This window comes from Ochotona princeps, chromosome 12 (genome assembly GCF_030435755.1).
Source record: "Ochotona princeps isolate mOchPri1 chromosome 12, mOchPri1.hap1, whole genome shotgun sequence".
NCBI lineage: Eukaryota > Metazoa > Chordata > Mammalia > Lagomorpha > Ochotonidae > Ochotona > Ochotona princeps.
Window position 1 is genome coordinate 62530493 of NC_080843.1, and position 24205 is coordinate 62554697.

At 47.3% G+C, this 24205-nt stretch overlaps 1 protein-coding gene across 1 annotated transcript in view; it reads left to right on the forward strand.

Moving 5' to 3' along the window:
- The window catches only part of FLT3 (fms related receptor tyrosine kinase 3), an 88385-nt gene extending 64180 nt beyond the window's left edge, over positions 1-24205 (forward strand). The window contains exons 16-24 of the mRNA XM_058670926.1: positions 3994-4104; positions 5540-5693; positions 9218-9300; positions 11987-12114; positions 15408-15530; positions 18298-18409; positions 18813-18912; positions 19429-19534; positions 23544-24205. Of these exons, the coding sequence (XP_058526909.1) occupies positions 3994-4104; positions 5540-5693; positions 9218-9300; positions 11987-12114; positions 15408-15530; positions 18298-18409; positions 18813-18912; positions 19429-19534; positions 23544-23666 (1040 nt within the window). The 3' untranslated portion in view covers positions 23667-24205. The remainder of the gene's footprint in view (positions 1-3993; positions 4105-5539; positions 5694-9217; positions 9301-11986; positions 12115-15407; positions 15531-18297; positions 18410-18812; positions 18913-19428; positions 19535-23543) is intronic.

Below are 24205 nucleotides of genomic sequence, written 5' to 3' on the forward strand. Positions count from 1 at the left end.
CAAGGCAGAGGCATCTCAAGGCCACACCGTTAGTCTAGACTTGCCATGCTCTGGGTTTGGGGCCTGATTTCTGAGCCCCAACACCTCCAACTAACTAGGTACCATAGGCATTTTTAAGTTCCCATGTTATGTGGCTTCCCAGCATAAACCAACAGAATGGAATTAAACCCCATCTTGAGGTGTGCAGGTAGACAGCGATCTATACACAGCTTCCTGTGATTTTCATGTCACCATGTTATTCTGGGTTTTCCCCACCTCTCTGTCCACTCTTCAGTCTGTCTGTCCCATCCTCTCCCACCTGGCTTCTTCTATGGAGTTCCTGTAGAGTGTCTCTGCACCTCCTCCCAGCCTCACTGAGCCTCACCGTGCACCAGCTCACCACCCCTAGCTTCCCACCTTGCACCTCCCTCCTTAATGTCAAGTTCATACATTCAGATGCATGGTTCCTGTCCAAATTTCAGTTTATGCTTTCAAATTTCCCCACTCCTGCCCCTCCACCCACTGTCCCCTCTCAGTGATTGCTCGAAAAGCCACCTTCTACACAATCTGGGCAAACCTAAAGCTTGGCCCATCCTTGTCTTCCTAGCATCCCAGAATCTAGTCATGCTTTGTGCCTCTTCAATCTATCTTCCTTTCTCTCTCTTGTCTATATACATTTCTCCTTATTAGTGATACAACAGTATGAGGCTTTGAAAAGCAGGCTCTCTCAGAGTGGAACAGGAGGATAAGAGGAGGTCTGTATCCTAGTCCCAGAGACCCCTGGAGGTCTCCCAAGTGTTTCTGCCACAGAAGCAGTGGATACTTCATCAAGGATTGTCAGTATAAGCACCAAGGCCAAGGAGATCACAGGGAATTTGAGTGCCCTTGTAGGCAGAGAACTCTGAGGTCAGCCATTTCCGATCGGATCTCCCACATGGGATTGAAGCAGCCCAGAACCCTCCTCATAGGGTCTAATGACATCAGAACAACAGCCAGGAGCCCCGGGTGGCCCTTAGAGATAGAATAATTGTAAATTTCCTTCTGGATTCAGGAGAGGAGCTTTTTCTGGCCCTTACTTAGTTTCAGCTTGGCTCCCCATCCTTTCTTGCACTGACCATCAGGGTCACTCAGGAGCCCCAAAATTAGCTCAGATAGAGAGAGACTAATGAAGAAAGCTTTGAATATACAGGAAAAAGTCAGCTGGCCTATAATTGCTCAGCCTGTACCCTGCTGGTCAGGCTCCTGACTTGACTTTTCCTAGACCTCATTAGGTAGGTTGCAGAGTTCAGTTATTCCTCACTTGCTAAGTTGTTGGAGATTTCTCTGCGTACCCGCCCAAGACGGTTCTACTCTTCAATTGTTAATATATGGCTTGTTAGAGTCATAAGTGTTTTGATTATCCTAAAATGCACAAAGTTCTGTAAAATCTCATTTGAATACTATAAACTGCTAAATATAAATATAATTTAAAAGGAAAGAAAGAAAAGCAGGCTCTCTGGCCCCACCCTTGCTGCCTTTGGAGTCCCTGAGCTGAAGGCCAAAGGATGACTGTGAAGTGCAAAGCTGATCACAGTTTCACTCATTGGACTCTCCCAGTGGCCCCCTCCGTCCACGTGGTCTGGCTACTGCTCACTTCTCTGCCGTGTGCACACACACCAGCGAGCCAACCTGCTTTCAGTTCCTTGAGCACCGAGCTCTGCCCCACCTTGGAGTCTTGGCCCAGGCGGATGCTGTAGCTCCCCCTTCCCCTTTCACTGTGTGTCTCAGCTCCAATATCACTTCCTCGTTCAAGATCAAGTCCCTTGTAGTATGACACCTTAGCTCTCCGTAAGGTTTTTTTTTTTTTTTAACAGAACTTGTAAATAATCACGGTTGTAATTACATACTTGTTTGGTGATTCAGTTATGTCTCTGGAAGCCTCGTGAGGGCAGGGGTCTGTGTCCAATCTGCCACATGCACTTCTTCCTCAGCCTTGGCCTGCCATCACTCCAAGCTGCAAGCAATGTTCCCCACTCTACCAGTCCTCCCCCAAGGAATCACCTGGCTAGCTCCTGTTTTCCTTCAGGTCTCAGTTTAGTTGTTTGCCACGAGGCACCTAATTGCCCTGCACAGAAATGGCTTATTTACTTGTCTATGTTTTCCGAGGATCTAAGCACTAGGAGGACAGGGGCTGTGTCTTTTTTGTCCTTCATCTTTCAATGTCTGGCACATTGCCTCATACCTTGTAGGCACTCATGAAATGCATGTGGAGTGAAAAGAAAGAAAAGGAAAAGGTATATGAAAGTGTTGTTAAAAGCATCATGAACTATGAGGTTGTTAGATCCTCCCCGAAGAAGAAGACACAGAGAGACAAAAGCCAGGAATCCAGTGTGGGAACAAGCAGCTAAAGATGGGATGTACTAGGCCACGTGTGATGATCCCAGACACTTGCGCGAATGCTCCTCCCTTCCAAGCCAGGGTCGTGATGTCAAGAATTCCCTAGGAGCTCACTCAGGTCAAAATAGGCGCTAGCCACATTCTGGAAAAGTCACCATGAGGGCGAGGATGTCTGCCATGACGAAATAATGAGACCTGAAAATCGAATTGACTCTTCTTGGATGGTAAATTAAAAAGTTACTGTGTAGCAAGGACTATGTTAACAGACATGTGGGTGTCTGGAGCCTGCAGAGGGAATTGCGATGACTCCATCCTCAGCTCGGGGGCCAGGAGTGCTCGCACCAGCCTCTGTGAAGTTCACCAGCTGCCGTCAGTCTGTGCTTCTAAAGCAAGCTATGAGCCTGGTTGGCCAAGTTAGCCAGACTTCTGAGCAGGGAGAGAATGCAGTGGCCAGCCAGGGTTAACTTGCCTGCTTAGAAGTCGCATTTCATGAGTCCCTTGGGAAGCTGGTGAGTGGGAATCACTCCTGTGTCACCTCCTCCCATTGGGCTCACTTCCAGAATGAAGGTTTTAGATCTGAGGGCCACAGGCTAGAGTCAACCAACCTCATTGTTTTGTGACGTCAACAAATGCAAGAGTCAAAAAACAGACAAAATTCAACAGCTGTTTCTCCCTTTAGTGCATTTGTTCAATTCCGTGAAAGGAAACCATGTGCTCTTATTATTGTTTTGCTTGTTTATTCCTTTGAAGGTCAACTGAAAAGACTTTTATTTTGGTTGGTAGAGAAAAGGCCAGTAGGAAGGCATATTATTAGATTCAATATTTACAGCCAAATCTTCAAAATTCTGTCTTAAACTTTAAGTAGATATTTGGTCTGGAGGTTAAGGTACCCAATATTCCTATCAGAGTGTCTGGGTTTGAGCCTCAGCTCTGGCTCCTGACTCCAGCATTTTTGCTCCTGTGGACCCTTGGAGGTAGTAATGATGGCTCAAATTATTAAATCCCTGCTGTCCATATTGGAGACTTGGATTGAGTTCCTGGATTCATGCTATGTTGTGGGTATTTGAAGGAAGTAAATTGGTGGATGTAAGCTCCTTCTCTATTTGTTTCTGCCTCTTAAATGAATTTAGATAGATAGAGGATTTCTTAAGATACAGGATTATTGGAACCCAGCACGATGGCTCTACTGGCTAATCCTCCAAGCATAAGGATTCCACATGGATGCCGGGTTGTGTCCCTGCTGCTCCACTTCCCATTTAGCTCTCTGCTTGTGGCCTGAGAAAGCAGTGGAGGACAGCTGAAGTCCTTGAGGCCCCTCATGCATACGGGAGACCTGGAAGAAGCTCCAGGCTTGTGGCTTCAGATTGGTTCAGCTTAAGCCATTGTGACCATTTGGGGAGTGAACCAGCAGATGGAAGCTGTATCTCTGTCTCTCCTCTCTATAAATCTCCCTTTCCAATTGAAGTAAATAAATATTTTTAAAGGATGCAAGATTATTATTAAAAAAAAATTTATGTTTTACTGAATTTAGATAAATAATGCAAATCAACTCTGAACTGAGGAATAATTGATGTATTAAATACCATGGAATTTCTGTTTCACTTGAGTCTTACTTCCTCCATGCTTCTCCACTGACAGAAAAAGCAGACAACTCTGAGAAAGAGGCGCTCATGTCAGAGCTCAAAATGATGACTCACCTGGGGAGCCACGAGAACATCGTCAACCTGCTGGGGGCGTGCACGCTGTCAGGTAACCAGCTCCCACCGCAGCCATCTCCCGCGCAAGAGCTTGCTCAAATGCACACAGCACACCTGCTCGGACTGTTTCTCCTCAACACCAAATGGGCTCTTAAGCCTGAGTGCAGTGAGACCTTAAGCACTCTATACATCAGACAGGTCAACATACAGAATGTCTCCCTTCTACCTTTTTTATTGGGTTCTATTACGTATTTTTAACCTGCTTGAAAGTAACAGCGGGATTGGTACAGTTGTTAAGGCGTGGCTTGGGATGTCCACGTCCCATATAGGAGGGCTGGAATTTGAGCCCTGGTTGTGCTCCTCATTCCAGTTTCCTGCTAGTGTGCATCCTGAAAGCAGCAGTTGATGGCTCAAGGATTTTGGTCCCTGGCATCCACGTGGGAGACCTGGGTTGCATTCCTGGGTCCTGGACATTCTGACCTGAGTCTACCCTGGCTGTTGTAGGCATTTTGGGGAGGGAAGATCTTTCTCTGCTGGTCCGTTTCTCTTTGCCTTTTACATAAAATGGAAATAAATACATACACTGCTCTTAAAGGTAACAGCCACATTGCAGGTACATGTTATGGCCTCTGTTGCTTCTCCCCCACCACCCCGTGGAGGGGCCTTCAGGGCAGTAGTGAAGATAGCTACAGATCTTGTCCATTACTGCAATGATCTGCCTTTGGATATCGGTGTACCTCAAGAAATTTCTGGAAAAATGAAATTAAGAAACCAGTCTATTTTGGCGAAAAAGAAAAGAAAAAATTGAAACACATGCATAAACTTTTTGAAGACCCCCTCATATACGTGGATTTCAAAAGTGCCTTGGACCAAAATAAGCTTATCTTTCCAGCTAATTTCCCTGGAACTTTTTGATGCCTTAACATAAATGACAGCCAAGGTTAGAGTTCAAACTTGGTCTCTGAGAATTCTCTAGGGGTATGCTTGTGTGGGTCGGTCTCTCACTTCTGCCTAGAAATAACCAATTCATGCGCCTAAGGCTTTGTCTTTCTGGGACATCAGCCTAAGGTGAGATGGATAGGAGAGAAAGAGAGGAAAGTGGATCCGCAAGAGGAATGGAGATGTATTTCTTTCTCCCCAAGCAAGCAGGCAATCAACATGTATTTAACAAAGACTCACAATGCAGCCAGCTTTTTACTCCTGCTTTCAAACTGGTGCGGTGAGGGACCAAGAAGGGAAAGGCTAGAAGGTGCGTTTTCATTTTCCAAAGGAGTTTGAGCAGAAAAGCAAAGACTGAATTGTAGTATATGTGCTGCTGAAGCAAGCACAAGGCTGAATTTCAAGTACTGGAGGAAATCCACTCCCCAAAATTGTAGCTGTTCCAAACTCGAGGGAGACCCAAGCCCCTCACAGGAGGTGTCATCTGCTGCACAGATTTCTGGAGGAAAAAAAAATAGGTTAGTATATTTGTATGATACCTCTTTCAGGACCAGTTTACTTGATTTTTGAATATTGTTGCTACGGCGATCTTCTCAACTATCTAAGAAGTAAGAGAGAAAAATTTCACAGGACGTGGACCGAGATTTTCAAGGAACACAATTTCAGTTTCTACCCTACTTTTCAGTCGCATCCAAATTCCAGGTGAGTGACTGTAGCCCCCCCCCCCCCCCATGCCAGGTTGTGAAAGCCTGCGATGGCACACCACTGCCACTGAGCTGGCTCTCAGGATGTCAGATGGTGTGCTGGCCCTGGTCTCCTGGGAGAGTAGACTACCCTTTGCCCACAGCTTTGCTTCTCATGGTTTCAGTGATATGTGGCCAACTGTGATCCACAAGTAATGAGTGAAATACTCCAGAACAAACAGGTCTTAAACGTTTTATAGAAGAATGTATTGTGATAATTGTCTTGGATTAAGAGTTTCCTTTTCTTTTTCTTGCTTTTTTCCTTTTTCTCTTTTGATTCTTTTTCTCTTTTTCCTCTTTTTTCCCTCTTTTTCTTGTCTTTTGGATTAGTGGTTATTTTAGTCTCTTGCCAGGTGTTATGTATAAACTTGAACACAGATGGCTATGTTTGTAGAAAGCAGCCCTCTAAACAAGGTTTGATTCTATCTGCAGTTTTCAGATACCCACTGGGGGGCTTAGAACACATCTGCCATGGAGAAGGGGTGACCACTGATGTGGCTCAGTGCATCCTCTTTCCTTGAGAGCAGGGGCCACAGCTGAGTCAGTCTTTCTCCACCTGTGCCCACCTCACACCCTGGGTACATACCTGGTCTGGAGGAAAGTGTGTTGTTTAATTCTTTAAGGTCTCCTGATTGCTACCTAAGCATTGGTACAAAGAATGAGGACTTTTTCCAATGTCCTTGGCACATTTATAGAGGGTTGTCCAGGCCCTAAAACTACTGCACAAAAAAGCTCTGAACTCAAAAACTAGATTTTAAGATACTGGAATAGGTACCAAATCAAACCGTTGCCTCTGGCTCTATGCGCGGAGGTGTGAGTGCTATCACGTGTGGGAATCTGCAGCATGAGTCAGTTCTTCCAGGGTTTACTGCTTTAGCGTACATAAATGAGCCTGGGAGGAGCTTAGTGGGGTGCAGGGCCCCATCCTTGAAATTCGGGATGCTGACTAAAGCACAATAGCATGGTGGCACCCTTCTCTGAATGGACTCAGGGCATTCTGCTGGAGTCCCCAATCATTATATATGTATTATATAATTCTATATTATATATAGTATAGTATACTTTACTATATTATATATAATGCAGTGTACTTTCTATGTCCCTATACAGGTGGCAACTCTCCTTTACTGAGAAGTGTATTTCTTGGTCCCTGGGGATGTTTGAGACTCCCAGTTTTGTTCCTTTAGAATGTTAGTTTCAGTGTAGGCAGCCTTAGGCCTTCAAAACCTGAGTCAGAGACCCAGGATGTTAAAGTCACAAGGCCCCTTGGAGGTCCCTGTGCCCCCCGTCAGCGTTTGCTCTGAACTGGTTCATAAGTGCCATAGCAGCCTTCCCCTCTACCATCATTTTCAGCTTATTTTCTGGAACTGGGGGAACCCTTCAATGCCATGAGTATTCTAGAACAGAGAGTCTGCCCTAATAGGTGAAAACTATGTGTGTGACTTTTACTTATTATTGTCCTGGAGGGTTTTTAATAACTTGTAACAGGCCCAGTGCAGTAGCCTAGTGGCTGGAGTCCTACCTTGCATGTGCTGGCATTCCGTATGGGCGCTGGTTTGTATCTTGGCTGCTCCACTTCCCATCCAACTCCCTGTTTGTGGCCTGGGAAAGCAGTCGAGGATGGCCCAAGGCCTTGGGACGCTGCATCCATGTGGAAGACCCAGAAGAGGCTCCTGGTTCCTCTCTTTGAATTAGCTCAGCTCTGACCGTTGTGGTCATGTGGGGAGTGAACTAGCAGATGGGGGATCTTTCCCTCTCTTCTTTGTAAATCTGACTTTCCAATAAAAATAAATAAATCTTTTTTTCAGGAGTTATTTATTTTTATTGCAAAGTCAGAGAGGAAGATCTTCCGTCAATGATTCACTCCCCAAGTGACCTCAACGACTGTAGCTGAGCCTATCCAAAGCCAGGAGCCAGGAACTTCTGGGTCTCCCATGCAGATGCAGGGTCCCAAGGCATTGGGCCACCATCTGATGCTTTCCCAGGCCACAAGCAGGGAGCTGGATGGGAAGTGGAGCTGCCAGGATTAGAACCGGCACCCATATGGGATCCTGGTGTGTGCAAGGTGAGGACTTTAGCCACTAGGCCACCGCACCCAGCAAATCCTTTTTTTTTTTTCAATGCAGTGTACCAATTAACTGTGGAGTCTTTGTGGTTGAAAGCAAGAAGCCACTGTCCCAAAGATAGGCAAATAGCAAATTGAAATAAACTGGGATGTTGGAATCAGTTGGATCAAGATCTGCTTGCCATCAGCACAGAATTCCTCAGCGAAGCACTACCGATGGTATCCCTTCAAACACGTTTTCAAGTGTGACTATTTGGGCCTGGCGCAGTAGCCTAGTGGTTAAAGTCCTCACCTTGCACTTGCCAGGATCCCATATGTTCCTGTCCCAGCAGCCCCACTTCCCATCCAGCTCTCTGCTTGTGGCCTGGGAAAGCAGTAGAGGATGGCCCAATGCCTTGGGACCCTGCACCCGTGTGGGAAACTCAGAGGAAGCTCCTGGCTCCTGGCTTCGGATTGGCTCAGCTCCAGCCATTGCAGTCACTTGGGGAGTGAATCATCGGATGGAAGATCTTCCTCTCTGTCTCTCCTCCTCTCTGTATATATGACTTTGCAATAAATAATAAATAAACCTTTAAAAAAAAAAAAGTCTGCCCATTTGTCAGTCTTACGGGAGAAGGAAGTGAGCTTTCCGGAGGCTGGCAGGCAAAAGCAAGGAGGACAACAGTGCTGAGAGGTCTGTCGACCGGTGTGCCGTGAGCTTTGGGAGGAAACATGGGGCAGGAGGGGTGGGTGTGAGGCTAGTCTACCCTTTGTCAGCTCCGCAATATCAGCCAATCATGTTTATTTGAATAACCTGTGATGGTCACACCCAGCTTCATTTTTTTTTAAAGATTTATTTATTTTTATTGCAAAGTCAGATATACAGAGAGGAGGAGAGACAGAGAGAAAGATCTTCATCCGATGATTCACTCCCCAAGTGACCGCAATGGCCGGTGCTGCGCCGATTCAAAGCCAGGAGCCTGGAGCTCCTATGGGTCTCCCACATGGGTGCAGGGTCCCAAGGCCCTGGGCCATCCTCAACTGCCTTCCCAGGCCACAAGCAGGGAGCTGGATGGGAAGCAGGGCCACCAGGATTAGAACCAGTGCCCGTATGAAATCCCAGCATATTCAAGGCGAGGACTTTAGCCACTAGGCCATGGCGCCGGGCCCACACATCCAGCTTCTAAGTTGCAGAGTGGCCGTTTGTGGGCTGTAGGACACCAGCAGCCCACAGGGGTCCTTGACCACCTAGGCTGGCAGGCCTACGGAGCTGATGGTTTCAGTAGAAACATCAAGGTAGACAAGCATGCAGCAGGCTTCTAATTCAAAAACCCAGTGGTAATTGAATCCATTTCTTTGATTCCTGATATCTTTAAAATAAACATCTGGTAACAAAGGGAATGTAAACCATGAAATTTATTTTTTCTTTCCCCCCGCAGTATGCCTGGTTCAAGAGATGTTCAGCTACATCAGGAACTAGACCAGGGCTCCGCGTTGAACGGAAGTTCTTTTCAGTCTGAAGGTAACCGTTTATCCTAGTGAACTGCACTTAAAAATGGAGATGAATCCAGAATTTTTGCTTCTGCGTCTCTTTAGAAAAGTGGGTAAAGGCAAAAACATTTTTTTTTTTCCCATTGCGAATTGTCAGTGAACGGCCTGGTTAACGTCTATTTGCTTTCAAAGTGTTGAGAATTGCATGTCAGTGGCCGTTAGTGCTGAAGATGATTTTATCTGATCAGTTTATTCTTCCTTTAATGTCATAAAGTTCCTATTACCTGGTGAGTGACATGATGATGATTTCTTAGAAGCTAACTTCTGGAGGACTTTGGATTAGTTATACAGTAGAAGAGTAACGTTTTCCTCATTCAGACGGTAGGCCTAGCATCTGCATGCAGTTGTTACAGGGAGTAGTGGAGGGACATTAAGTGCATGCTGTAGTTCAGGAAAGATGGGACACACTCCACATTCATTTTTTTTCAGTGTGACAAAGCTCCCTTGAGTTAAAAAAAAAGGTGGGGGGGGCGGCGGCGTGGCCTAGCGGCTAAAGTCCTCGCCTGGAAAGCCCCGGGATCCCATATGGACGCCGGTTCTAATCCCGGCAGCTCCACTTCCCATCCAGCTCCCTGCTTGTGGCCTGGGAAAGCAGTTGAGGACGGCCCAACCTTTGGGACCCTGCACCCGCGTGGGAGACCCGGAATAGGTTCCTGGCTCCTGGCATCGGATCGGCGCGCATCGGCCCGTTGCGACTCACTTGGGGAGTGAAACATCGGATGGAAGATCTTCCCCTCTGTCTCTCCTCCTCTCTGTATATCCAGCTTTCCAATAATAATAATAAAATCTTTAAAAAAAAAAAAAAAAAAAAGGAAAGAGGGCGGGAATCTAAAGCTCCTGACAGACAGGGAAGCCAGCTGCCACCAGAGCGGTTCGGGCTGTGCAGTTCTTGGCAAACCAAGCCAGGCAAGTGCTCTGATAGTGCCATGTCTCAGCATTTTCTAAAAAACAAAATTGCGACAAATCTAGTTTCAAGGTGTTAACTGACTTCGTCCTCGAATTGGCCAGCACGTCAAGCAACTGAGCAGAGACGGTTGGTTTCACAGAGACAGGCGGAGGAGAGAAGAAAAACAACCCTTGGTCATTGTTGGTTACTTTGCTTCTCAGGCGAGGACAGAGTGCTGGAACACAGCAAACTAACTGACCGGGGAGCAGACCTGAGAGATCTGGAGTGAATTGCCTCGTCCTCGTTTCCAGGCCGATTCCAGCCTCAGATGTGGGCATTTGGGGAGGGGGCAGTAGGGAGCTCTCTGTCTGCCTGCCTCTCAAGTTTAAATGTTTTAGGGGGCCAGGACCATAGGCTCAACAAGCTAATTATTATTAATAATGTTTTAATTTTATTATTTATTTTTATTGGAAAGGCAGATTTACAGAAAGAAGGAGAAGCAAAGGAGAAAGATCTTCCATCCACTGGTTCACTCGCCAAGTGGCCACAGCAGCTGGAGCTGAGCTGTTCCAAAGCCAGAAGCCAGGACCCTCTTCTGGATCTCCCACATGGGTGCAGAGTCCCAAGGCTTTGGACCATCCTCGACTGCTTTCCCAGGCCACAAGCAGGGAGCTGGATGGGAAGTGGAATAGCTGGAACTCAAAACAGCACCCATCTGGGATCCTGGCATGTGCAAGGGAAGGATTTAGCCACTAGCTATTGCACCAGGTTCTCAACAAGCTAATTCTCTATCTGTAGTGCCAGAATCCCATATGGGCGCTGCTTTGTGCCGTGGCTGCTCTGCTTCAGATCTGGCTCTCTGCTTATGGCCTGAAAACAGTGAAGGATGGTTCAAGTCCTTGGGTCCCTACACCCAGGTAGGAGACTCAAAAGAGGCTCCTGGTTCCCAGCTTTGGACCAGCTCAGCTCTGGTCATTATAGCCATTTGGGGAGTAAACCAGCGAATGGAAGACCTTTCTCTGTCTCTCCTTCTCTCTCTAAGTCTGCCTTTCAAATAAAAAAAAAATCTAAAGTAAAAAAAAAATTTAATTTTATTATTTTGTGGATTTTTAAAAAGATTTGTTTAATTTTATTTGAAATAGATTTTTATAAAGAGACAGAGATTGTCTCCCATTTGGTTGTTTACTCCCCAAATGGTGGCCGAGCTGAGCTGATGCAAAGCCAGGAGGCAGGAGCTTCCTCTGAGCCTCCAAAGTGGGCGTAGGGTCGCCAGGACCTGTGCATGGTCTGCTGCTTTCCCATGGCATAAGCAGCGAGGCGGATCGGAAGTGGAGCAGGCAGGACACGAACCAGCGCACATATGGGATGACAAGTGCCACAGGTGGAGGATTAGGGTTTTACTCCACCAGATCAAACACCCAATTTTTAAAAATAATTTGCTAACTTCAGATTACTTTAGATTATCTTTTTTTATATAGACATATGGATTAAAATTCAGGTAACCTCTTTATGGAGCTGCCTGAAACTGGCCTATCTGAGACTTTTGGTAGGTCAGATGACTTTGTTTCAGCATGGTGACGTGGGCTGTAGCGTAGGGAATACCATTTTGGTTGGATCTGCTGGGCCTGTTGCAGGAGCTGGGTCCAGCCAGTGTCTCCTGCACATCTTCAGCATAGCTCCTCCGGCAGAGGTGCTCATCGCCTCCCCGTGGGCACTGAGTGAGGTCACTTCCTAGGGCTGTGGCCAAAGTGAACCTGCCTCTATTTTACAGATGAGATTGAATATGAAAACCAGAAAAGGCTGGAAGAAGAAGAGGACCTGAACGTGCTGACATTTGAAGACCTTCTTTGCTTTGCATATCAAGTCGCCAAAGGAATGGAATTTCTGGAATTTAAATCGGTAAGCACCTGTAAAGAAAAAGCACAAAATATAGGCAGATAATTATGCAAGGCAGATATGTTTATTTTTCTTTTGTCTTGGACATTTTGAGCTGTGTGCCTCAAGTCTGTCGTTTGCCTCCTGTTCAATGTTGGAACCTCAGCTAGGCTCCCAAGGCCCTGTTAGCAGAGGGCTGGCATAGTACTCCCGGGCTGTCTAAAGTGTCCGTGAACTTCCCAGGGCAAATCACTGCTCAAAAACTGCAGGGTAGGGGCCCGGCGGCGTGGCCTAGTGGCTAAAGTCCTCGCCTTGAATGCACCCGGATCCCAAATGGGCACCGGTTCTAATCCTGGCAGCTCCACTTCTCATCCAGCTCCTGTTTGTGGCCTGGGAAAGCAGTGGAGGATGGCCCAGAGCATTGGGACCCTGCACCCATGTGGGAGACCTGGAGGAAGTTCCTGGCTCCTGGCTTTGGATCAGTGCAGTACCAGCCATTGCGGTCACATGGGGAGTGAATCATCAGACGGAAAAATCTTCCTCTCTGTCTCTCCTCCTCTTTGTGTATCTGACTTTGCAATAAAAATAAATAAATCTTAAAAAAAAAAAAATCTGCAGGGTAGCACTGCCGCTCTCTCTTGGACAGTTGCTCAGGTTGTCCACTGCATGTGGGGGTACTAGCCAAGCATTACCCAAGGAGCTGGCTAGCTAGCCATTTTTGTCTGGTTGGTGCTGGCTCATGGTAGACTCGCAGCAGCCCCATAGGCCCATCACCCCCTTGGTGGCTGTCCCACTTCCCTTAAGGCTGAGACAGCAAGGCTATGGAGTGGGCCTTCGACCATGGTCACTCCTGCAGTTTCGCCTTGGCTCTGTTGTTGTCTCTTTTCCCATTTTGAAGAGCCACTCCTCAGGCTCCTTTCACGCCTCATTCTCTTGCCTTTGTAGGTTCCAAGGGACTTTCCAGACAGTGAATCTGCTGAAGAGAGCTGGCCACAGGGTAACCAGAGGGAAAGCACAGCAGATTGTTAAACATGCACAGGGCTCGGGGACTCCTCCCAGAGTACGCAGTCTGGCCTGAGCCCCAGCTCTGCTTCCTGGGCAGAGAGCTGGGGCTCAGGTAGGTGGGTCCCTGTTATCCACATGAAACATCAGATGGAGGTTCTTGGCTTCTGCCTGGCCCAGACTCAGCTGCTACATGCCTCTGGGGAGTGAATCAGCAGAGGGCACTGTCTCTCTCTCTCCCTGCCTTTCAAACAAATACATACTTTTAAAATAATAACAGTAATAATAATAATACTAACCTTAAAGCTACAATGTAGACATTGCGGTGCAGTGGCTTCAGCTGTTGCTCAGGACTGCCCACGTCGCGTACTGGAATTCCAGTCTGAATCTTGGATACTTTGCTTTGAATACAGCGTCCCTGTGAGGCGGTGAGATGGAGTTCTGGGCTTTGGCCTGGCCCAGCCCTGGCTACTGCAAGCATTTGATAAGTGAACTGGCAGATGAAAAATCTCTCCTTCCGTGTCAAATGAAAATTAGTAAGCATTTTTTAAAAGCTTAAAATTAAACAATCCCCTCACGAAGGTGTCACATTTAGGGCTGATGGTCTCTGAACTCCTGGCCTTCCATCACCTTCTCTTAGCTTCTTCACACACTTCTCTCCTCTGTTCCCTGTGGTTCTCACTCTCTTCCTTCTGCCCATCACTTGGGTCCCTTTGCTCTTTCCTGGCACATCCCACTGAGTATAGAATAACCGACCTCTCCCTGCTCTCCCTGCAGTGCCCTCTTGAGCCCCTTTAGCAGTGCTGGGGAGCATCAGCTGGCCCGGTGCACTGTCTGCAGGGAGGCCAACCCCCACAACTGCTGATCAAGGGGACACTCCTTTCCCTGCACACCCATGCCCTGTGGACAGTCAGAGCTGTTAAAAAATGTCTCGTGCATTTGGCCCATGTCCCTGGATCACGTGTGTCAGTGGCTCCAGCTTGCCCATCCCCAGACCCCACTCCTTCTTCAGCTGCCCCTTCATTCCCTCCGTTGACTTGATCAGACATTGGCCGAGCCCTAGCTGCTTACCTAACCCTGTACTGGTGCTGCAGATAGAGTCCCTTCGGCTCTAACTCCTGGATCCCAATATTCTACAACTGAGAGGTGAGAGAGAGAAGCAGATAGGCAGGTCACAGAGGCTGCCATTGGAGCAGGTGACCACAGGTCAAGAAGGGCAAGAAGGGCACAAGAAAGACAAAACAGACAAGGTATCTGGAAGGACTTGGTGCTCACATGGGAGGGGAATCTGATGACAAAGTGAGCACAGAGCGCCTTGGGCTACCCAGGAGAACTCCACCAAGTAGATGCTTGGACTAGTTAGTTGATGCTTCAAAAAGTCTGTGAGTTGGATCCAGCGCTCTGGGTGATGGGTTTATGGTGCCAGGTTTTGGATACAATGGTTTGAGAGGGAAGGCCAGGTATGGGAAGCTGAACCCCTTGGGAATGTCCACGGTGGTATGGTAAGGGACCAGGAGGGCAGCAGCCTTCATAGGGGAAGGAGCTGAGGGACAAGGGGCTGGCCACATACACCCGGCTGCAAGGAGAGCCTGGGGTGGCACTGAGCTGCTGGTCTGCATAGGCAGGACAGAGGGACAAGTGGAAGGAGCCAGGCAGGTTGCAGGTGCCCCTGGCAGATGCCAGTGATGGGAGAGGGTGGTGTCAGGGTGGTGGCATGGCACGTCTCCTTGCTGATGTCTTTGCCAGTCTGTCATGAGGACAGAAGAGCATCCTGGGGACTTTGTCTGCCAGTGTCCTGTGCCTTGGACATGCCCCTTTCACAGTGTTGCTTTGCTGGCCCTGGGAGGTGACCCCTTTCAGTTCAGGGCCTCCTCTTAATGTCACTTTAGCCCAGTTCCCCAAACTCATTTTGAGATTTTTTTCCCCCTCTGGAGTATTTTCTGTGATGCAGCTTCCTTTTTACTTGCTGAGGTGACTTTTCAGATCAAGGAGACAATCGTCTCACATCCACCCCAAGTACAGGGGACCTGTAAGACCCTGGCGGGGAAGGAAGGAAGGCGGGGTGGGACCTGGCTGTGTCTCCTCCTTTGAGCAAGCAAGGACACCCCCCTCGGTTTGATCTGGCCACCGCCCAGAGAACTGCAGCCTCACTAGTAAAGAAAGACCTGGGAACTCGTGTTTGGCATCCTTGGTGACTTCCCAGAGCCCGAGCAAGAACAAACCCAGACCTGCCATCTGAGACCCCTACCAGACATGAGATCCAATGGGAGATGGCCCTGGATGGGCAGATAACACTCCTGTGTCCTTCTCTGCAGTGTGTGCACCGGGACCTGGCAGCCAGGAACGTGCTGGTGACCCACGGCAAGGTGGTGAAGATTTGTGACTTTGGATTGGCGCGAGATATCATGAGTGATTCCAACTACGTCATCAGGGGCAACGTGAGACTGCCTTTCACTCCGTCTTTGTGTGTTTGTCGTTACTATCGCCGTCAACACTGACGCGCACTGTAGCATCTTTGCTATGTGGATGGGTCCAGAAAAAAAACCCTCATGGCCATTTGTTTGCTTACACTGAACAGTGTCTCTGCAGTGTTAGGGGATGTTCCATCCATCACAAAGTTGAGCATGCGACGTCCCCAGTAAGCCTTGACCCAGCTGGCCAGACAGAGCAATTGAGAGCCTCTGAATGTGATCTTCATGAAAAAAAAATTAAGTAACTGGAAATCTCATGAGTTACATTTGCTACCATCCCCTTAGCTATCAGGCGCCTCCTGAGTCATGTTTCTAATGATCAGAAAACCAAAGTTAAAACACGCCCAAATTACAACCTACAAATGAAATATTAAATTTGAAATTTACAAGGCACAGCATGAGACAGGCTTTGTGGCCAGGCAGTCGAGTCAGCGACTTGCAATGCCTGCTTCCTTTATGGAAATGTGAACGTTTGCGTCCTGCCTCCGCTTGCCATCCAGCTTCCTGCTAACGCTCCTCCAGGGAAGTGGCAGGTGATGGCTCAGGTACTCCCTACCACCCATGTAGGAGACACAGACGGAGTTCAAGGGCTGGGCTCCAGCCTGGCCCATCCCCACCTGTTGTGACTATTGGGGAGTGAATGAGCACATAGAAGATACAATCTCTCTCTCTCACTTGCTCTTTCAAATAAATTAAAAATAAATCTTAAAATGTTTCCAAGTGCATAATACTAGCATATTAATGAATATTTGCCTCTGTTTACACAAAGAGACCTACAACCTGACTGAATCTACTTGTAAGGGAATAAAAATCTTAAAGGCAGATGCGTTATTTTCAGGAGAACCATGAGAGCTATTGGATGATGAAATTGTATAGTTGAAAAGTATGTTTTCTGCCATCTGAATTACAGCACCCAGGGTGACTGGTGTAGGGGTTCAGCCATCTCTTGGGGTGCCTTCGCCATATATTATAGTGCCTGGATTTGACGGCTGACTCCTACCTGCATGCCCAGTTCCTGTTTCCTGTTCATGCGCACCCTGGAAGGCAGTAAGCAGGTGATGGCTCAAGCACTTGGTTCCCTGACGTCCTTGAAGGGAGGCCTAGATGGAGTCCCCACCTTCCAGCTTCAGCCACCCCAGCCCTGGCTATTATGAGCATTTTGATGTAAATCAATGAATAGGAATTCTCTGCCTCTATCTTATCTGTCTTTCAAATAAATAACATGCTTTTTTAAACTAGCACACATTGATTTAAGCCCCTATACTGTTTCTTTTTGATGATTCATTTTTGGCATTTCTTTGCACTGTTATCCCTTGATGTGACACCATAGTAACCAAGGCAAATGCGGTGCCTCCATGTGTTAAGCACAGTGCTAGCTGCCTTTACCGATAACAATTCATGTAGTCCCCAGAGTAAGTATTTTGTGAATGAGAAAAACAAACCAAAGAAAAGCAACTCACTGATGGTAACACGGCAGCTGGATTTGACGTGAGAAGCCTGAGCCCATGAGAATTCTGCACTTCCGTCCCAGCAGGCAATGGCCCTGTCCAGGACATGTGACACATCCGGTTAAACTGTGTGTCCACTAGAACCCAGTGATCATCTCGAGTCCTCACAGCTCAAGTCATAAATATGACGACCACTCATAGTTGGTTATGTAAGTTCTAGCCTGCCAGTTGACTGGTTGTCCTGTGGAAAAGCCAATTCCTCGTAGAACCAGCATTGGTTAATTAGTCAAATTAGCCAGGTTAACCTACTTGATTCACTCATTGTGTTGTTCAGGATTTAAAGGAGGATTTCTTTCGTTTGTTTTTTTTCTTTAAAAAAAATTGTTCATTTATTTATTTCCAAGGCAGACTTACGAGAGAGAGAGAGATTTTGCATCTTGTGGCTCACTCCTCAAAAGGCCACGTTGACCAGCAATGAGCTGGGTGGAAGCCAGGAGCCTGGAACCCTCTCCAGATCTCCTAAACTAGAGACAGGGGTCCAAGCCCTTGGGCCATCCTCTGCTGCTTTTCCAGGTACATTAGTAGGGAGCTGGATTGGAAGCGGAGCAGCCAGGACTTGACATAGCGTTCATGTGGGATCCTGGCTCTCGCTGTGCCACAGTGCTGACCCCAGGAAGATTTCGTTCTTGAACTTGGCGTTGCTCTGGTACATTCACCATATACTGTGAAAGACTTCTCAGGCCAGAAGAAAGAAAATCAATACAACATGCTCCCGGCCGCAGCTCTGTCCAGCCTGTGACTTGATTCTGATCTGAGGCTGTGTTAGGTGATCCCTTTCATGTTACTGATAGTTTAACTGTTCAAGCCACTGAAAGTAGCCTGGTAGCATTTCTGGAAGCGATGACATAAGCGTTGTCACACGCTCTTGGGGCTCTCGCCTATACGTGTACGTATTCTTCCGAGAAATGCTTGCTAAGAGCCTCGTTGCTTCACTAGGAACCTCTTAGTCGGGGCCAGCTGGCTGGCGGCGACATGATGGCCCTCAGTACCTGCTTCCACGTCCTACCTCCAAGCGTAAGATGAGTTTGAAAACAGCATGTATTTTTATGCTACTGTTACTGAAATGTCAGTTTGAAAGTGGAAGACTCCCTCTTGAGAAATGTGATTTTTTTTCCCTTTCGAGGCGTGACAGGTGGCCTTAGGAACGCAGTGCCTTGCATCAAATGGCCAGCAAGTCACGTGAGTCTCTGGGGAATTCTCCATCTGCTCTTCTCTGTTGCCTGCAGGCCCGTTTGCCCATCAAGTGGATGGCTCCTGAGAGCTTGTTTGAAGGCATCTACACCATCAAGAGTGATGTTTGGTCCTATGGAATATTGCTCTGGGAGATCTTTTCCCTTGGTACATCATTCGGGGTTTTGCTGGGCTCCCTGGGTTCTCTGGATTTGGGGTTCTCAGCTTTCTTCGTGCCCTCCCCCAGTCTGCTGCCTCCTAAATCCGAGAAGGGGTGAATGGCTCCTGTGGCCCCCTGGTCCTACTGCCGCGGCACCACCTGCCACTCTGTTTCACTTGCACCTGTCCCTGGTTCTGTCTTCTCCACTGGCATGTCACCTGCTTGGGAGCAGGAGCTGTGCATTGTTTTTTTGTTTTTTGGGTTTTTGGTTTTTTTCGTTTCCAGTTGCTATGTTCCCACCAGCAGTATCTGGCATGTGGGAGTTCTCCATTGCTGTTTGTCCGCTGAATACGAACGGCAGACAAACGAAGCAGTGGATGAGCGGCTAGATGGCGTTTGCATTTCCCTCAGGAGTGAATCCCTACCCTGGCATCCCAGTCGACGCTAACTTCTATAAACTCATTCAGAGCGGATTTAAGATGGATCAGCCCTTTTATGCTACGGAAGAAATGTAAGTCCACACGCCGTCGAAAAGCAGAATGACGGCTTTCCTCTGTCTCCTTCCAAGTGCTTCGCACGGAAGGGAGCAGCTCTTTAAGGCCAAGTTCATATGATTCCTGTTTGTTTTTTAAGTGCTTCCTCCTCGTGTTGGGTATTTCCAAACAGAACTGATTCTTTGCATTTCCAGATTGTCATTCCCTTGCTTGAGGGATCCAGCAGGTGATAAAGCACCATCGCCAAGAATTTATTTCTTAAAATGTGTTCCTGTGCATCTCCTAATTCTTCCTTTCTGAGGAGTTCAAAACACAGTTGAGCCCTTGCCACCAAACACACAAGCCATAACTAAGCAGCTTGACTGCCAGGAGCAGTGTGTCTTCATACGGAAAACAGCTCTCTTTGCGGGAAATGGGGGCAGAGTCTGTGTACCCACAAAACCGTATCATGAAAAAGAACTTAAATAAGTAAACGAAAAACCAGAAAATGGCCCCCTTTTCTCACTGTGGTCTTTGTCCTATGACTTTTCCAGATACTTTATCATGCAATCCTGCTGGGCTTTTGACTCAAGGAAACGGCCGTCCTTCCCTAACCTGACCTCATTTTTAGGTTGTCAGCTGGCGGATGCAGAAGAAGCGGTACGTAGCATCTTAAAGGAAACCAACAACTTAAAATACTTGCTAAGACCTCAAAGCGTAAAGCTGTTTCCCCATCATGACTCTTCCTGGAGCGAGCCATACTTATTGATAAGCATTTTGAGAAGAAATGCTTTCCTGCAGCTTTCAGCCAGTCAGTTAAGACATTGGAAGCTCCCGGGGCAGGTGTTTGGGGCAGCGGCTGGGATGCTGCTGGTAACACTCAGATCCCACGTCAGAGTGCCTGGGTTGGAGTCCCGGCTCCTGTCTGTGTTCCGGCTCACCACTAATGTGAACACGGCATAAGCTTACATCGTTGGGTCCCTGCCACCCAAGGAAGTTCTGGATTGAGTTTCTGGCTCCCAGACTCGCAGTTGTAGGTGTTTAGGAAGTAAACCAGCAGATGGGAGATCTCTTTCATTCTCTAGCTCTGGTTCTCTGCTTTTCAAATACGTAAGAAGAAAAAATAAATAGGAATTTAAAATCTCTTAGGTATCCAGTACAGAGGCCTAAACAAGTATGTAAAGCTTGATCCATAGCCGTCAGAAGCCCCTACCCTGTCCCAATTCTACATGAGGCATGAGGACAGAAGCATCACACAACACCCCCAGGGAAGGTGGTAGAGTGAAAAGGGCACTGGCTTGGAATCATGAGCCCTGGCACCCCACCTCCTAAGTCCATTATGGCCTCTGGCTTTGCTTCCCTAGGCCTCCATTTTTCTTATCTGTAGAATGGGCTGCTAAGCTAGATGAACTCTAAGCATTGTGATGCTGGAATCGCTTCATGAAGTGTTGGCAGCACGTGCCAGCTGGTATGGTGAAGAGAGCCATCCCCAGATGGAACAAATAAAGAATAGGATCTTAAACTCCTGATGCTTAATACTTATCTAGGCTCCATCATTTACTTCTTCTATGACTGAATTAGGTCACTTATTCTTCAAGTAGGGATATCCTCCCTATTATCTGAAAATGGAATTAACAAATCTTATGGATTCAGTAAGATCATGTATGAGCTGTTTTCTGCAAAAGTCATGGGAAATGCACATTATGAAATATGTGCACAATGCAGCCATTTTTGCACCAAAATGAACTTATTTTTAATGTATTTTTTTTTATTGGAGAGATAGGGAGAAAAAAACTCCCCTCCACTGATTCACTTCTTACCCAGGGAGAGGGAGAGGGAGAGAGAAGGAGGTCTTCCGTCACTGGTTCACTCCCCCAGATGGCTGCCATGGCCAGGGCTGGGCTAGGCCAAAGCCAGAGACTGGAATTCTATTTGGGTCTACACTGTGCTGGCAGCAACCCAGCCGCTTGGACCATCTTCTGCTTTCTCGGGCACATGAGCAGGGAGCTGGATTGAAAGTGAACTTGAACTGGTGCTCTGACATGGGCTGTGTGCATTGCAGGCAGGGGCTTAACCCGCTGCTCTGTGGTGCTGTCTTGGTCTCTTTAATAAACACAGACTCCACTTTCAACTCTGTATTTGCTTCATAGATACGGGTAGCTGGTGCTTGTCTATTCCTTCTGATCTGATTGTTTCTAGTCACAAATGGAAACTGGTTGCCAAAGAATTAAATCAAAGGGTGGCAGGGGGATGCCAAGCCCCCTAGGTACTTCCAGGCAGTTTGACAGATGGCCCGTAAACTGCTCATGACACTCTAGGATAAAGTGAGAGAAGAGTGGTAGGAAGAAATAAGGAGTTGGTGGCACAGAGAGAGACGGCTTGATGTTGATGTTTCCTTGCGGGGCAGGTAGGTCTGGATTCGGGGAGGTCTGGTTTCAGGCACTGAAGGAGGAGTAGCTGCATTTTTGCAGTCGGAGAATGGAAGGCGAGCAGGATGTTCTGGGCTGAGCGACCAATATGTTGAAAGGTCCAAGTTCAAGTGGAAAGTCAATGGTTGGAGCCACACACAGGTGGTCAGGGGACTACACAGGAGACAAGGCAGTGAAGCTGGTGTAACCAGGGTGGAGGATCCAGCGCCTCCAGGAAACCCTGAGCTTTGCTCAAGACCATCTGCATCTCGGCTTGAGTGGCTCCTTTCAGGTCTGCACGCCCGTAAGATGTCTAAATGCCCTCCCCTCTGCCTGGGCCCCTGAGAGAGTCTGGGGACTGCCGGCTGGCTCTGTGTTTGTGGTGAATCAGCTGAGGAAATCTATGTTGGCAGGTGGATAAGGCACCAGCTTTCCCTCCCAGTCCTTCCTCTCTGCTTCCTAGTCCTCTGTGATGGAAGGTTCTTTCCCCACGAGTACAGAGCCACAGGTCACACAAAGAGACTTCATAGAGTTTTGTTTTTTAATGGCAACTCTTGGGATGAACTTCTTTCTAGAAAGAAAAATTAAGAGTAGGAGACAGTCCAGTCAAACATTAAAGACAAAATGGACAAGGTGTGTAAGGAGGAAGAGCAGAAAAAGTTTAAGTGAGAACAAGACCCAGCCCCTAAGTCACAAAGGGTTACCCTAAGTAGTAAGAGAAACACACAGAATCTTTTCTGTATATAGAAAGACAGAGGGAACAAACAGGCTATTCACAAACAAAGAAAAGCAAATGGCTGTGAAATAGAGAACAGAGGGTGGACATTCGGCTCAGTGGGTAAGAAGCCACTTGTTAGGATCGTACCCTTCTGAGTGCTTGGGCTGGCGAGCTGGCCCTGCTGCTGTGGCTGGGAACACAGGTGGAGTCCTCTGCTCCCAGACATTTTGGGTTGAACCACTGCGTCTGTCTCTGTTTCTTTCCATCTCTGTACCTTTAAAATAAAATAAATTTCTAAAACATAGTCAAGGATATTAATCTTTGCATATCATAGAATGCATGCAGTTAGGAAGATATAAAGCATGTTGCAAATTAGCAGAGATGTGAAAGAAAGCGATATCCCTCATTGGGAAGGCTTGGGGTCATGGGCTTCCCCGATGGAGTCGACCAGGGAGGAAATTAGCACAAGGGGGTCCCCGATTTACGTTGGTTTGGGTTATGATCTTGACTTTACAGTGTGGCAAAGCTGTATTTTCCTTTTCGGTTCAGTATTCTGTAAATTACATGAGGTATGTTTAACACTGTTGTGAGATGGACTTCCTGTGAGAGGATTTGCCCAGTTGTACACTAACATCCACATTCTCAGTTGAGCAGGTTTAGGCATATGCAGTACCTTTTCAACTTAGCAATACTTTCTGTTTAGGATGGGTTGGTTTGTCTGTCACCCCATTCTAAGGCAAGGAGGCCCCACAACCTTTGTGGGACAACCTGGTGATGAGCATCACAATCTGATGTGCCCCTACTCGGTCCAGCAATTCCACTCCCTGCCCACAACCTCGGAAGAGGTCACAGGTACACTTCCTGTACTTAGGCAGCATTACCATCCATCATAAGGTTGACAATGGCACATCAGCACCATGGAACCTTAGGCTACCATTAGAAGATGACCTGTGGCCATGTTTAGCGAGTAATAAAAATACGTAGGAATCATGTCATAACAATATCCTGGTAGTTCAAAAGTGAGGTTCTAGAACAGGATGCAGTCTGAGCCTCTTTGCCAGGTGTTCATGGTGGCGATTCTCTCTGGTGATGGTCAGTTTTGTTCTGCAGCCCTTTCAGGATTGCTTAACTTGTTTACATGTGTGTGCATCCACTTCATAATCAGTACCAAAAATGTAAAATCAGGAAAAAGTAAAAGCCGTTAAACTCCCAAGTGAAAACTCCATCACCCATCCACCCTCATTAGCTGCATAACGAATAGCTCTCTTCACGCCCATTCTCTCTGATGGTTTTCGGAATAAGAGAGTCGCTTGTGCAAACACTCATGAAACAAAATGTCGACTTTGGTTTTGTTTCCCCACTAAGCAAAGGACCCAAGTGCTTCATTCGTGGCTCTGGGGCCTGGCCTCCGAGCCCTGAGCTTAGGGACAGCAACGATCTGTGGGAAACATGTGTTTTCCTCGGGATCATTGGCAGGAGAGGCCAGAGCCGGGTCTGCCCGGATCAGCCAGGACTCAATGTGGTTTCTCTCGCCTGCTTCCAGATGTATCAGAATGTGGATGGCCATGCCCCAGAATGTTCTTCTGTCTACCAGAACCGGCGATCCTTCGGCAGAGAAATGGATCCCGAGCTACCCTCGCCACAGGCTCCGGTGGAAGAGTCGTAGAGACACCTGCCCATGTTAAGGACTTCACCCGGCCGCCAACTTTACATGGCTGCAGATGACCAAGACGAAATTAATTTCATCAGAAAAAAAATACATTATCAACTGCTGCTTCGCTGGACTTTTCTCTAGAAGCTACCTGCATCTACTCTTGTTTTCAAAGGGACTTTTGTAAAAATCAAAGCACCCTGTGCCCAGGGCAGGCAAAGCCTATAAATTAACTCTCCCGGAGTGCCCGCCTCCATGCAAAGGTCTTCCCTGGCTGGCTTGAGTGAACATTGCATATCCGAAGTACACTTTCTTCTTGTAAATACTGACAACAGAAGCATTTTGCTAAGGAGAAGCTAGTATGATTTTTTTAAAAAATCCATGTTTTAAAAACAATATGTAACTTTTTCAACTATTTAGTGATATATTTTATGGATGGAAATAAAATTTCTAACGTAGAAAATGTTTGCTGTCGAATTATTGATGTGACTTCTTGAGGACAAGGAGTTCTTATATCTGCTGGCAGGTGCACAAGGTTTTGCACCACATGTGTA